A 16,411-nucleotide genomic window follows, 5' to 3' on the forward strand; every position below is an offset into this window, starting at 1 on the left:
AAAATTTAAATAAATTGTCGATTTTTATAAAGGAACTGAAAGTCAACAAGATACTTAATAAATACTTAAGATCCACAGATGTCAATCTAGTTGAATACTAGCATAAAATATGACAGTATTGCTTAACATGATTCACATCGATGTTTTGTTCAAACTGTCGAAATCCAACAAGAAGTACGAAAACGTGCCTTAGTCTCTCAATATTCTGTGGTGATACTCATTTTTTGATCCTTGATATTTGAGCATTAATATGCAGTTAATAAAAGGGTCAATCCAATACTGACGTATGACATACTATGCAGCATAACATAATTTAACAGGTAGGGACTGGAATACTCAGTCAATAACTGAAGTAAGAATGGACTGAAAAGTACACCTACAAACCTTAAAGATCTTCATCCTCTTCAAGAAATCAAACTCCATAGAATAACTTGCATTAAATTTTGTCAATTGATTTATTATGTTTCATTATTGCTATTTGTAAGCATAAAAATTTCATTTGTAGCCTGAGTAAAGAGAGCATCGTCCTCTGTTTCGCTTCGTTTAACACCTCCAATCAAAAATAATCCCTTATCTAGTCGCGTGAATGTAGCATGTGCTCTTAGTTCTGGTGCATTTGGAAATAGTCCATCATTTAAAATTTGTATCCATTTGATTGATAATTTTTCTCGTAACATTTCGTCACTACAATTCATAATGTTTGAGAGATCAAGGCAAAATATTCTCATAGGATAATCTTTAAGGAGTCGTTTAGGCTGTTCTGTTGGAAGCGGCGGTGAAGGATCAGGCGATACTTGCATTTTAAGTACTTTTTGTGGTACGACAGAAAATGCTGCCATTGTACCGATTGTATGTAGCGGTCGATCGGAATTAATAAATACTCTACGAACTTCAGGCTGCTTTTGTCGTCTAAGCGCGGAAAGTGATGATGATGATGATGGTGATGGTGATGGCTGATGAGATTGACTCTGAGATTTCTGTGACTCGTCATTATTATTATTATTATTAATATTGTTAACATTTCTCTGTTTGTCGATTTCAGGCTTTTTCAATAAGGATGTGCGTACTCCCGTAAACACAAGCAAGTCATTAATTAAGCATGATGGAAATATGTGAGTCGGTAAAGATGGAAGTAATGGATTCTCAATTGTGACTTGTATCCATTTTATACTATATGGATTTCTATGAAACTTCATTATCCAAGCGTCTTGACAGCTACCATTAATTACACGTCCACCAAACATTAAAACACAGTCATTTCCCAAATTTACTAAATGTGTCTCATTTCTAGGCGTCGGAAATCTGTCGGGACAAATTTATATACATAATAAAATCAGTAAACTATTACTTCCAGAAGCATTAATTTTGGCAAACTTACCCTCTTCGATTTTGGAAGTTAGCCAAGTCATACCAATGTCCTTTTTCGAGAGATGCATCAGTAAACTTTAACAACGATACATGCAAACTCGTTCGATATTGCACATTCTCTTCAGCATTCATCGCATCCCAATTATGGAAAATTGGTATTAGTCCAGCTACGGCAATTAATTCTAATTTTGATAACATGACACATCGGATTCCTGAAATTGACAGTGAATGTTATTTTTTGACATTACTCATTTAATAGAGATGATGAATTTACCATTTGAAATTTGAGGCTCAGTTCCTGTCGCCTGAATTTTTTGCCAGACCCCGGTTTTGGGATCTACTGAATGTATTTCAAAAGCACTCAATAATCCTGAATACGGTTGATCTACTGAGCTACCTACGGAACTAAAGTAAAATAATTTTATTAGTGCCAATATTTAGTAACTGGATTAATCTGCTCTGGATCAAGAAATTGACACGAAAATATCAAATTTAGAGGAAATCCAATGTTCGTACCTTTTTCCTCCAACAACAATCATTTTATTTCCAGCATTGACGATACCAAAATCGGATTTTGGTGATGGACAAGCTGAGGATGTTTTCATTCGCTTGTATTTAGTGTAATTATTATAAATCCAGACATCATTGTACATGCCGGAATTATTTATTGAATTGCTACTTGCTCCACCGAATATGAGGATTTGGTCATTAAAATTGACTGATCCATGCTTCAATCTTTTTTGCATCTGTTCATTTGATAGTTTGACTTTATGCCATTGTAATTTATTGCCACTTTTAAGTGAAAAGTACAATTTTCTGTCCTCTAAATGCGATACACCTGAAAGATAATCAATAAAACAATATTACTAGCTGTAAATATGAATTTTTAAAGAATTTACTTACTATCAATTAAATCTTGAAATCCATAGATTTTAGACAACGAATGCCTTGATATTCTAGGTAAATAGGAAATAACAATTGCCCATAATTCACTCGGAAGAAGCTCAAATATCGTTTTGTCTGTATTGTATTCCATTTAATAATTTTCTATTTTGACTACAATTTTTCCTTCTCCAAATTCACCAAAACAAACCTCACTAGAACCTTAACTTGCTATATCTGGCACAACTTCGTTAAACTGGATCTTTGTGAATATTTACATTTTTTGGAAATAATTTTGTTCAGTGGTTAATTAGTCAATTTATCTCTGCATTCAACTGTTACTTAATACTTTGCTGATATTTGCAGTCGTTCACGATGTTATCTTTGAATTTCAATGATTGCTGAGTGATTAAAAAGTAATTTTAACACAAAATTTAACATTGAAGTAGAAAAATTGAATTTTTTTGTCCGTTTAATATTTTTGAATCTGAAACGACCGTTATGCTATTTTGTTAACGGAAATAGCTAGGAATGTGAAAACAACACAGTCTGTAGGGAACAATATTTAAAAACATCTGGAGAATTTTGAGAACGATTGGACTTCCCAATCGTCCGTAAAGTTTTGCTTATTTTTTGTAATCAAATTGAGGGGCAAAAATTTGAATTTTAAAAAACCGTTAGGATTGTTTGAGCTTTCAAAGCTTTTGAATTTTAAATTTGAGACGTTTTTAATTAAAAATCAGTTAAAATCTTGCAATTGGAGCTTAATGATAAATTTTCAATATATTGAAAAAAGCTCAACCTTATATTTTGATCTAATGCCTGGATCTCGAGCTTGACTAGTTTGAAATTAATTTTAATTATATTGCAGAGATCAAGACTTGCTGAAAATTAAGTCCAACAACAACAGAATGGAAGCAACAACTGCAAAAACTGAAACCTGTAGTTACTGTGATAAAACAAAAGAAAATCGGCTACTAGCTTTCTGTATATTCTCTTCAATGTTCCTAGTTGGAGTCATTTATGTAATTTATCAGAGATGCAAGCTGAAAATAATGGAAAGAAGACTATCCAATAAACAACACATTTAATATTTTTTTAAATCTTGATTTTTTTATTATTAATAAACGTCCTTAATATTCTAACAATATAATTATTACAAACCTAAAGTGTTCTTACTCGCTAATGATCACAATCTTTTAGTTTTTCATATTTTTTGCAAATTTTTAAATTTTTTGATAGAAATTTTTACAGCTTCTCATTTTTTTTGGGGATACTCGATGTCTTGCACCAAAAAATCAGCTTCTGTGAAGCTATAAACATTATTTTTGGTATGATAGTTCAAGACATTCGTCAAAAATGCTAAGTAACCGCCCAATATTTGATCTTCTCTATTTGTTCCTCACAATTGACTAAAAAAATTAATTTTTTTTGCTTCTTTTAAAGAAAATAAAAGAAATAACAACTAACTACCCCACAATGCCAAGTCGGTAGTTAAGCATGACAAAAAAACAATAAAAAAGAATTTTTAAATGCGATTCTGTGGAGGTATCCAGTCAATGTGATAATGATTCGTTCGATGTACGCCACTAATGAATTTCTTTTGATGATAATGATTATGATAATTATTATTAAGGAGACTTTTGTGTAATGAGTTGACATATTTGTATGTATTATATTTATTTGACATTCCATTTATATTCTCAATTGTCGTTTGCGGCGATGGATTTGAGTATTGTACGGTTGTTATCTTTTTCCGACATGATATGCATGTCTTTTTAGACCATACCCATATTCCACTTACACCACCCATAAGTAGACATGCATATCGAATAATTGTAATGTTTATCGACCTCTTCTCGGGCAAATAGCAAGTCTCGCCGGGTAAACATGGAGGTAGTTCGTTGTCATAGTCGATAAACATGAGTACAATTGCAGCAATGGCTGGCGTTACAAAAATTGTGCCAAACATTAAAATTCTACTCATGACTTGTGACAATTTATTATTCTTCCATGATGTTCTCAACGACCGAAGTGATCGTGCTGATAAAATGATGAAAATTGCACCCATAACGAGTAGAATGAAGGATGGAATTTCTGTAAATCCAACTGCTGTGCACATTCCTGTCAATTCAGTCTTCTTGATTGCACCAAATAGCAATGCAGCGATTGGTGATGCGAGTGGTAGGAGCCATGCAAATACATGGAATAATCCAGACTTCCGCTCGAGTGCTTCTGGACTCCATTGTTTAGCTGTACTTAGCCACCATGAGAGACCAAATATGAGCCACCAAAATGATGCACTCAATATGAGATAATTTATTATTATAAAGTATGCGAGGCACTGGGAATTGATGATGCATTGTGCTGAGCCTATTTCTGTTGTTTTAATTGATGACATTCCACCGTTAAAATCATTCATTTCATCAGCATAATCAGGAACATTTGTTGATTTTTGATAGAAAATTTTCAATAAATAGCAAATGCTGAGAAGATTGTAGCACAGCGTCAGGAACAAGACGGGTCTTTCAGGGAACTTAAATCTTGTTGATTCCGTCCAAAATGTGATGAGTGAAAATAGTGTAAATATGAAGCATAGTACGGAAAAGACTAAAATGCAAGTCTCAACAATCTTCTTCTGATGAATCGAGTAAAAAGCATCAGCACCGCACTTGTAGACACAATTGCCGCGCTCATTTAATGTAAAGTTCTTTGGACAGGTCGAAAGTGTTGAGACTTGACTGCGTGTTTGGATGATCTTCCAAATTGTTGAGTGAGATATGTGATTAATTTGGAACTTAGTGTCGTCATCATTGTCATCGTCTGGGATTTCTGTTGTAATATCGGATTCAATTGCTGTTGATCCTTCAGCGATGATTTCATTTGGCATCTACGGATGAGAAATAGGAAATTTTGACTTTAGTTCTGGATGTACTTAAGAATTTTTCAATAATTTATAAAAATAGCAATAAATCATTAAGTTACTTACATTGAGACACAAATCCCTCTTCTCATTCTGTGGCAACTGCTCACAATCCAGAAAATCAGGCCAGAACTGCTTAACGATTGGATCATGTGAGCATTCACTCTTAACTTTCTCGCAAACATTCCGGCATGCAAGCACTGGCTGTGAAACGTCATCGGAACAGAATGGAAAGAGTGTTGAGCATATCAGGAATCGCATCTGTCGAGAGCATTGACTGTTGCTTGCTATGTCAAAGACTGGTGCCAATTTATTAAGCTGCAAGAAGAAAGAAGAAAAAGGAATTAGTGAAAAAAAAAAGTCTCAATTTATCGTATTTAATGTGAAGTCAATAAAATTTGGGATTACTTGTGGACCTTCTTGAAAAAACAAATTAGTGAACATTAACATCGCGGTTAATTTTTGAGGCCAAAAGAGCTTCACTGTGCCTCTTTCTTAATCTCAAAATTAATTATTCGGATGAAATTTGCCTTCTTTTGGTCGTCGATAAAATTGAATATATGCTGATGGCAAGGATTGGATAACTTTTTTTGTGCAGCTCTAAATGGGATCTGAAGATATATAAAATATTGGGTCAGCATCCACAATGATCGATTTTATTTGCATGCCATAAGATATAATTCTTAATAGCTTGATAAGCTTTATACATTCATCTCAATTGACTTCTTTTAAAGAAGCTAGTAACTTTTTATATTGGTCCATAAAATGCTGATATATCCAAACCTTGAAATCGCCTTAACAGCAAAGAAGATATAAATTAAAGCAGTTTCTTTTATCGCATAATTTTAATGTGCTTCGGTGGCTATTAAAAGTGATATTCGGGAGTTGGATTTACTGGAACTAGCTTCATGTCTGTAGATATCTAGCAATATGTTTCTAGATCAAGTTAATTTACAAAATTACTAGCTAATGTGCTGATTACATGTTCAAAATTCCCATCTTGAAACATGCAATTTTCAGGCACAGCATATGAGATGTTCCCATATGATTAACCGTTAATCTCTCAAATGAATAGTTTTCATTCAATTTTCATATCTAATTCCTATTCATTCCTACTTTTTTTATATTGAGTTCAAAACTTTTAAATCCAATTTTTATGCTCATTCTAACTTTAATTCAATTTATTAATTTAATCTCTTTATATGAAATGAGAAAGACTGTAAGAAGATTTCATAACAAGTCATTTAAATGCGTATGTTAAGGAAGGAAAACGTGTAGCATCTTCATAAATTTACAGATAAAATTTTTAGTGCTCGTACAGTATGACGTGAGAATTCTACTAAGCCTATGCATTTAATTTCAATACCATAAAATGCATTCTTATGCAGCACAAGTTGAATGCGACCATAAACACACATTCCAGTTTACTATGACCTCGTGAACAAATTCTGAGGAGTAACAAATGACGAAATTTATAAATATATATAAACAATGTAATAGAACAACCAGACGTAATATTAAGAATCTCTTTCACAATACACAAATTCAAAGGTTTAGAGGCAAAGCAAGTAAAACTGGAAAAACATAAATAAATTTCGTTCCTTCTCTCTCTCTCTTTCTCAATTTTTGTTATCTTTTTCGATATTTTTTTTTCATTCTTCATCGACTTTTTTTTCTCCTTTTGACCACTTTGCTTTTGTTTCATATAGTGCCGGTTATTTCTCTTATCGCGGACCGTCTCTTTTTATGGAATTAAGAAAAAAAAATACATATAATATTGAAAGACGAAATCCCCTTTACGAATTTTTATAAGAAGAAAGAAAATGTATAAAAAGAGGAATGGATTGAATGAAGCAGCAAGCAGTTGTAAAAGAACTGGAATCAGCAAAACGTTGCAATGGCAAATTTGTAGCAATGCTTATGTTTAGATTATCAGTGAGAAACATTAGTCTGCAATTTCTTGATCATCTGCTAGGGAGTGCTTACAGATCCATCTTACTTAGCTACTTCGATGGCTGTACAGATCAATGTGATCCATGGCTAGTTCTATTGCTGACCATGGGTCAAGAAACTAAAGTACATGACATTTGTGGATGATGATATGAGTCAGTGTTGTCCAAGCTTTTTTTTGTGCTGCACACCTTGATGGTAAGTCACGATCTGGTCGTGCCGCGGCACACAGGTTGACCACCACTGTTTTAAGTGATAGGGTGCTAGCTTTGGATCTATGAATCACAACTTCTATCACTTTTATAATCCTCAAATACTACATCAACTTCCATCAGACTTCAAAATTCATCAGGTGCAGCCACAAAAAATTTCACTTTCCATAAAAATCGCTCATGCCTCATAAAAACCCCAAACCAAACTTGAAACTTTTTTTATTATATTCCTCGACTCTCCCGAGAGCACCCAGAATATCAAGAAGAATAAAAGCTGATAGTAAGGAACGAAAAAAAAGTTATTCATTCTTTCTTGCCTCTCCACAATCAGCTCATGAATGCATTTTTATTCTTTTTTTCATTCCTTCATTCGGTTAAAAAATATTAAATTAGAGATTTTGGAGTAAAAGAATGAATCTTGCTATCGGGATTTCTCCTGGCTGCAAACGACGGCAGCAAAAGAGAAGAATAAAAAGTAAGGCAAACGACAGATCGTCTCATGAATATTCTATGTGTATATACTGCTCACAAAATTCAAGACTGAATAATTTGAAATAAAGGCAGACGAAGAATGAAGGAATTGGAAGAAGAGAGGCAAAGAAGGAAACATTAAAAGGTGTTATCAGTCGGAATGTTCAATAAAAATGCATTAACGAATTTGAAACGTAAGACTTAATTGATGATAAGCTGCTGATATGGTTAATGTGTTTTGAAAAAAAAATATTAATATTTTTTTAGGGAAATAAGACTTTGTTCTGGATGCCGTAGGATGATGATGATGATGATGGTTTTGGTGGGAATGTCGCTGAAATTGGACATATTAAGAAGTAAAGTCTCTCATGCCATTGACAATTTTAAATCGCATAATTTTAGTCGACAGATATACCCAATTTAGATTATTTATGGACATCAAATCATATATCCAAACATTTATTGATGTCTTCTTTCAAAAGTGCTATTTTTCATATCCAATTTGAGTCTATTCAGTCATTCTTCTCACCTATCATATGACTCGTAAAAAGGCGTGAGATTTTAATAAAAATGAGTGATGAAATGTTAAGTAATTTTTAAGCATCGCTAAGAGACAGTTTGGCGATGTTTATGACGAAAATGTTCTTCTTATTTGACACAGGCATGTAAAAATATTTGACAAATTAACATGACAAATAGAAAGGTGTTAGGAACGTTTATGAAAGTTATTAAGTGACGAGTTTGTCTTTTGTGGAAATTAGAACAGATTTGGTGAAGATGAATGGCATAACAAGAAGAAATGTATAATTCTAGGTGAGTAGCAACAGCTTGCAAGTATCCAGCTGCAAATAAATTAGTGTCATTAAAAGTAAATGACCCAATAATATCAAGAAGACACCTTTATGCCAATTTTAATACCCAATTTCCTCTTCAATTATTTCAATCTTACTTCCTGCCTGACTTCTCCGAAGAGGAAATTTAATTTAGATCCAATTCAGAGCTGATCTCTAAAGTCCCCATTCAGTCTTCCTCTTCTTATGTCCCATTCTCATGTGAATTACAAACAAAGCGGCTTAACAGAAAATTCTTGACAAAAACCACTCAAAAATGCACGTCACATTCGGATAGAAGATGAAAAAAATTCACAACGTGATCTTCTTTCTCTTTTATTTATGGACGGATGATCGTCTTCATAATTTTTATTTTGTTCCTTCTTATTTCCAAGATATTTTTTTTTTTTTGCGTTTTAAGTCATGTCGTTCGTCTCTTGTGACATTCACGTATAATTGCAGATTTCTGAACAACAGAAAAAAATATAAATTTTTAAGATTTATCTTTCGACTGAAACAGTAAAGACGAGGATTTCAGGGCTGACTTCTTGGAATTGCATCCATTTTGATTTATTAAATTTTGCCGACTTTCAAGAAACACCTGACATGAATCTTAGTGAATTTATCGCTGATTATAGAGGGTTGGGTTATTGATTGTTGGCAGATTGGCTGATTTTTGGATGTTTGGGGAAGTACGGTGGTGATGTGAGAGGATGAGTGGATCTTTGAGGTCTTATGAATGTGATTTTTGACATTAAAGGAAGCATTTTGAGTTCAAATGGTCATTAATGATTTATATCAGTTGTGAATGTCATTTTATTGATTGTGGCTCATCTTGATAGTAAGCCTCGACCGAAATAGCACACGACATGCTGTTCATGGCATTATCATGTGCACTCTAGTGTCTCGTGCCACACAGATTGTCATACATTGATCTATATCGACTGAAATAGTTCAAAATTGGTGAATCCTGATGAGGAATAGATCTGCGCAGTATGATTCCAACCAAAACAATCTCCTACTCGTTTTTGAGTGAAGTAAAGACAGAAAAAAATGTCGCCAATTTTAGCTCTCTTTTGCCCTTTTTCATTTCTGACATAAAATTTTTTATATCAATTTGAAGAAAATTATTGCAAGTCTTTTTTTCTGTTTATTTCTTTTTAAAGAATTTTCCATGTTTATTCGTTTTATATATAAAGCAAGTCTCTCTCTCTTGCAAAAAGGTCCCGCGCGCAAGTCAAAAATGTCAGTTGTGTGCCTTAAGAAATAAAAAAGAGCAAAACTTGTAGCCAGCAGCATCAGCTTATATTGTTTCGAATTGTAGCAAATTGCAATTCAACTGTCGATCAGGCAACTCACATGGTGGAATTCTTATAAAACAATTGGCAGCACCAGCAACAACAACAAGGCATTCAGGCCAATTTTACCAAAATTTCAATGGAATTTTTTCTTATTATTTTATTCTTTATTCTTAGTTTTTATTTCTGTGCAATTTCAGGTCGCCTTTTTGTTCATATTTTTTTGTGTGCTTGTGCTTCTTATTCAATTGAGCGTATTTATTTGCTTTTGTTCTTACTGCTCGCTGCTGTTGCTGTTGCTTCTTATCTTAATTGAAAGTAAAATAATTTTTTGGGATGAAATTATTTTCAAATTAAAATTGAATTTTTTGTTAATTTACAGGAATTAAATTGCAGGCTGAAGTATTTTTGATACAACTTTAAATGACATGTAATTAGGAACAGAGGTGGAAGCAGATGAGGGGGGTCTAATGTGCTTCTTAAAGGGTGGAGCACAAGTCATCGAATTCAAACCTAAAGATACAGTTTATTACTTATTTGAGTGTACAATGATTAAGCCCTGCTGGTCGAAACCATTCCGTCACCGAACCACTTCGACTCATCTTCAAGAAACGATTGAAATTCGATCTAATCTCCAATTCCCTGAGAAGTCGTCACCAACCAAAGCTAAGTTATACAACGTGGCATGTGCTTAATTTCCGACTCCATCCCTGACTTGAAACAAGTTGACAAAACTAGACAGTGGTATTAAGCAAGTTGTATTTTTGCCGACACGACACATCATAAAAGTACTAAGAGATATGAGCAAAAAGCCGTGATATCTTTTGATTCGGCAAATTGCAAAGAATGTCTTGCAATGTCTTTTTTTGTTGCTTTATCATTTCAAATAAACGTCCACTTAATCATAAAATTCTTCATAAATCTTTGAATCATACATTTGTTGCTGCTATTTACACAATATAAAAAAAATATCTCAAAATTCCAATTTTCATTACATTTTTAGTGCTCAAATTCAATTTAAACACATGATGCCACTTAATTATAATTAAATAAAACAGCACAAATAAATCAAAAGAAATTTCCCGACCAAAGAGAAAATGACTGAACATTGTAAGTACAAACAATTGGCTTGGATATAATGATTATTAACTTTTATTGAATTATATTTTGCCGCTCTTCAATTTAAGTGCTTCGCTTATATATTTTTAACCATGCTTTTGGATTGTCGTGCCTTCATTTCTTGTGATATTTTTTTGATAACGACATAAGAGCAGTTTTAATTTTTCGGATGACACATCAAAGGAATTATATCCGAAATGAAACAAAAAAATTATTGGTGGAAACTTGCACAAATACATACTCAGACATATGTGACGATTTTAAGTGACGAAGAAGACAATGAGTAAGAATTGGAATAGATTTTGGGTGAACGAGAAAACGCAGTTGCTGTATTTAGGTTTAGTTGCAAATTTAGATGATCCAGTGCTGGATCTTTGAAGATTTAAAATTTAGGCAGTTAGGATGCAATATAAATACTCTTGTGGAGTGAAATGAGCAAAACCAGGGACAATTCTGTGTTTGGACTTGCAACTATGCAGTCATTTGAACAGATAGTGATCCAGGAACTCATGTGGATCTTGTAAAATAGAAAATCCAAAACTATATCAAATTCTAACAGTTTGACCAAATCTGACCAATTCGAATGAGATCTACAGACCCATAAAGACAATCCATATCCAACATCCACCTTCATTCTGCTCAAAAAATGATAAAAAAAGGAATATAAACTTTTCATCGGCATTTCAAAATTGTTTTCGTTTCGTCAATTTAACGATAATTGTTGATGACTGCTCCGCCAATTAAGCTCGCACACACAAATCAATTTAATGAGACGACAGTGAACATCCATTAGCGAGATGGTAACGAAATAAAAAATATATGTATAAATGAAGAACTGTATAGATATATAAACATATTTTTGTCGATCTTTTAAACGAGAATAAAAATTCCGGTTCAAGCATAACAGAACGAAAGATAAAGGAGGAAAAAAAATAAATTCAGAAGCTGTAGATATATTTTTTGATGGACGTGGACAGATTTTTTTGAATATTACAATCATCGGAATTTCTTCATCAAAAATCCATTTAGCGGGAATTTTTATTTTATTTTATTATATTCTATTTCGATCTCCCTTCCTTGGACGGTTCCAACATTTTCATCTCATGTTTGAGTGATAATAAAAATTAATTTGCATAATTTTAGTTGATCAGTGTTGAAAAGATATTTTTTGTCCGAAGTGGGATCTCTAGAAAATTATTAAACATGAGTCACAGTTTGTCCACTGCTTGATTTGCATAACTATTATTATGTAAATATTTTGGGTTTATTGGATGTCGATTTAGAATTTTTATTAGATGATCGTAAACAAATTAATAATTTTTCTAAGCAACCTTTGTGTTTTGTCATTAAAAACTGTAATTTTACCAGTTATGGATCTCAAAATTGTCAAAATTCGTCAAATCCTGTCAAGAATCTACGATCAAGACTTAACTTTGCAGCAAGCAATCGTACCGCGTAATCCGGATATAATTCAACAAATGCGCCAATTTCAATAAAATTTTATTGAATCGTCGAAATCTACAACTTATTACTTGATATGAAGCGCTCGCGCACCACACGAATGTGTTGTAGATTTGATGAAAAATCTCTCACGAAATAAATTTCATTCACAACTTTTTTTTTGTGTGCCTCTCCAAGTCTTCATCATCATATTATATATTTTTGTCTTCTTTGTTTCGTTCATGGGGTCATAAATCCATAAAAAAGCCATATATAGTGAGAAGAAAAAAGAAGGAAATTTCTTTTGAATTGATGCTCTTTCATCGTCATCGTTCAATGGCAGTTTGCAGGCATCTTCATCTCATAAAAAAATTCAAATTTCCAACAAAACAGGCCACAAAAAAAGAAAGAGAGAGCGAGAGAGATAGATGTTAATTAACACATTTTTAAAGTGGCCACAATTCATTTCTCATCGTGAATTTTGTATTAAAAGAAATAAAACACAGACCATGAGTGAATGGAAGTGCCCAGTTTTTTTTCATCTCTTCAATCTTTCATTTCTTTTCAGAGTCTTTTATTATTGTGAAATGCTTCAATCTCTCCATGTATGATTTTTCATTCTTTTATAGGATTTATTGTGGACTAGGATGGGGTTTTGGTATGTTTGATGGGACTTTGGTATGAATGATGGGGTTTTGGTATGAATGATGGGGTTTTGGTATGAATGATGGGGTTTGATGGAAGTATCTTTAAGCAATGCATTATTAGACTTGCAAAACATCAAGCAACTCAATATAATGTTAAGTATCAATCTTACACGTATTAAGTCATCATATTGACAGCTTGTATGATGCAAGGGTCCATTTAGGAGTCATTTGAAGTCATACAGAGCAAAGAGTTCAAATGAGCTTCTTCCGGACTTATCGAAGCTGATTTAGTCTCCTTTGTGTTATTCTAGTGGCTAAACGTCTTAAAAATGTAGAAAAGCACCTAAGTTTCCATTAAAATGGAAGGAACTACTAAGTTCAGAAATAAAGCAACAGCTTCTATTGACGATCGTAGGGTCGATAGTTCATACTTTCGTGTGGTTCACAACGAATCACTTGAAATCCATTTTCATAGTTCCTATCAAGTACTGAGCACAGTACTGAACCTCAACAAAAATAAAATAAACAGACAAATATTGAAAATTATACAGCATAAAATTAAAAAATCATCACATGGCCCCCAAAAAAATTTCTTCAATATCATATCTTATTCTCTAATGCACGAACATACATTCTAATAGTTCTGGCTTTTCTTAAGTGCACTTTTCAGTCTATACTAAAAATTTCATTTCCATGCTATATCAATTAACATGTTTTACTTAAGTGAATGTAGAATGCATTTTTTTATTACCAAGAATAGAAAATGTGCGTTTTTTATGATTGTTGGTAGGCATTGAATTTATGTGTAGATAAAATTTATGGGAAGTCTGTGAATTTGTTAAGTTATGACTAGCTACTTTGTAATTGTGGGATGTTGTGTAATGGAAGTTAGTCTTGTGTGGTTTAGATCTCGAAATCGACTTGACTCGGGCTTTGTATGAAGTTAGGACAAGCCAGTCATCCATAATGTTTCATTTCCCAGTCACATCAAGTCCAATAATCCCAAAAACATTTAAGAATTCCATTTAAGACCAGTTTTAGGCTTTAACCAAAAATTCACAAATAAATTATTAACATCCCTGGAGTCTCAGATTCCAGAAGTCAATTTAGTCAATAGAAATAAATCGTCAACAGCACTTTCCAGTTTTTTTTTCGGATTCATTTTATATCTTCTTTCTCACAAGAGAGCATTATTCAAATGAAGAGTCAATAAATTTGACAAAAATGTGTAATCTAATACAGCTAATTCAACAATTTAAGGCCCCATTCATTTGTGGATCTTCTTGAATGTCCACTTAAGTGTGTATCACGTGAATGACTCTCGTCTCGGGTTAAATGTACCCGTCTTTATTTATTTACCTTTCTTCTTAATAATTCTGCTTGTGTTATCCGTCAACATCAATATTATTTCTTTACTTTTGACTTAATTCATCCACCCTTTCATCATCAATGTCTGTCCGTTTAAATAATCTTGATGATGCTTTCGTTGTAATTTACCTAATTTTAATTTCTTTTCTTTTTGGACTCTTTCTTCTTCTTCCTTTTAAGATATTGATACGAAACGATTGCCGATCAACGACTTTTAAAGTTGAAGTGACTTTTATCTATTTTATTGCTTCTTCTTCTTCTTCTTAATTTTATTTTGAATTTTGAAATGATGAGTTGGATGTTCCTTTTGTCATACATTAAGAGACGCATTCACACACCCTAACAGGAACCGTAGTGAATTAAGATTAAATTCTAAATCTAAGAGACTATTCAAACTGGAATATTGACGACATAAAGATCCATTTGGCAGTCCAGAGATCATGTGGTGGCCGTCTATGTCCCGCTCGGGAATAATGACCTAAAAACTTAAAGAACAATAGCAATTCAGCTGCAGATTCTCAAAATCTCCATCACATCATGCGATCTGTTGTAAAAAATGCAACCGCAAGCCATAGCTTCCTTCTGGAAAATCCGCTAAAAGATGTTTTCATTCTGAATCTCAAACACACACAATCCACAACCTCTTAATATTATTATAAAAATAAATTTCCTTGTGTTATCGTAAAAATTGCCTCAAAAAAAAGAGAAGGAAAGACAAAAATCATTGTGGAAGCGATTTGTTTAAATGTTACGTCACATAATAATATTGCTTTATAAAAAATCACGAGTATGCGGCAATAATATTTATCAGAAATGACTCAATAGACACAGCGAGCCCACAAAAATAATCTTAATTTATTTTTTATGTTTCTTTAATTTATTTTCTTCTTCTTCTTTCGAAGCAATCGTTCGCTTGCTCTCTGTCTGCTTTTATCTCTTTTTTTTTTTATTTCTTTCCTTTCTGTTTCATTTCTTCGATCTTCTCTTGCCTCATTTCCTTGCCACGAATGAACCACTGTGTCGTGGATCGACTTCTCTTCTTAGAGATTCATTCTTTTGTGTATTGTTGCTGTTGTTATTATTATTGACTGTTATTTCTTTTTTTTGGATATATACAAAGTTCTTTCATATTATTGTATACATAGTTTCATTTCATCATCATTATATTGCTGTCGAGGGATGATAACATTGTAGATTTGATGATATGGCTTGGGGGTTGATTTATTGACATATCCTAGCATGCATTACAGTATGGGAGTATTATAGAGGTTCCAGGTGACTCAACCTCATGAGGGATTACTAAAATTCATCTCTTAGGTTACCCCACCCTGCACAATCACTTCCACATGAGTTTCATCTCAAAAACTTCTCCTCATTATGTTGTATGAGACGATGATGATTACTATGCACATCTCACATCCATAATGCTGATAAACTATACAATAAAAGTTATGATAAAAAAAATCTCTTTTTTCATGTGTAAATTTTCTTCAACTGTCGATCAAGATGCAACTCTGTAAATTATTTGACCTTCTTTTTGTTGAGATGGTTTATGACTTTGTATTGTGTGTGACATGATGAAAGAGACATGCGATGTGTTCTTAGAAAATATTTTGTACTCAAATATTTGAAGATAATAAAATAATAAAGTAAATTAAAAAGGCATTTCAGTCATTAAGAAGAGTTTGGTGAGAGTAAATAAGAGTCGATGATTATTTACACGTGTTTGACGGATATGAACAAAAATTAACATTAAATGGTTGATAAACATCCTTGATAAGATGAATTATGTCATGTTGTTGTAACTTTATGATGTGTACAATGAGACCCACCTCAGTGATAAGTTCTAGAATAATTCATGAGAAAGTACATAGCATTTAGTGCCAGTCAATTGAAATCCCAA

At 32.8% G+C, this 16,411-nt stretch overlaps 2 protein-coding genes and 1 long non-coding RNA gene across 3 annotated transcripts in view; 1 reads left to right on the plus strand and 2 right to left on the minus strand.

The window, feature by feature from the left end:
- Positions 1-427: 427 nt before the first annotated feature.
- LOC139087824 (uncharacterized) lies at positions 428-2,700 on the minus strand. Its single transcript, XM_070636745.1, has 5 exons — positions 2,272-2,700; positions 1,885-2,206; positions 1,643-1,773; positions 1,379-1,580; positions 428-1,302 (listed from the first exon to the last, which is right to left on the minus strand). The coding sequence occupies exons 1-5, from the start codon at positions 2,402-2,404 to the stop codon at positions 459-461; spliced, it is 1,632 nt and encodes a 543-aa protein (XP_070492846.1). The 5' UTR covers positions 2,405-2,700; the 3' UTR covers positions 428-458.
- On the plus strand, positions 2,513-3,353 carry LOC139087825 (uncharacterized). Its single transcript, XR_011544169.1, has 2 exons — positions 2,513-2,666; positions 3,122-3,353. It is a non-coding gene; the product is annotated as an uncharacterized lncRNA (long non-coding RNA).
- A 6-nt stretch (positions 3,354-3,359) lies between these two features.
- Positions 3,360-16,411, minus strand: part of fz3 (frizzled 3) — a 31,631-nt gene continuing 18,579 nt past the window's right edge. The window contains exons 2-3 of the mRNA XM_070636744.1: positions 5,240-5,491; positions 3,360-5,140 (exon numbers count right to left, since the gene is read on the minus strand). Coding sequence (XP_070492845.1) covers positions 3,779-5,140; positions 5,240-5,491 — 1,614 coding nt within the window. The 3' untranslated portion in view covers positions 3,360-3,778. The remainder of the gene's footprint in view (positions 5,141-5,239; positions 5,492-16,411) is intronic.

Source organism: Chironomus tepperi, unplaced genomic scaffold, assembly GCF_022539635.2.
Source record: "Chironomus tepperi strain 1889 unplaced genomic scaffold, CSIRO-AGI_Ctep_v1 contig_137, whole genome shotgun sequence".
Taxonomy (NCBI): domain Eukaryota; kingdom Metazoa; phylum Arthropoda; class Insecta; order Diptera; family Chironomidae; genus Chironomus; species Chironomus tepperi.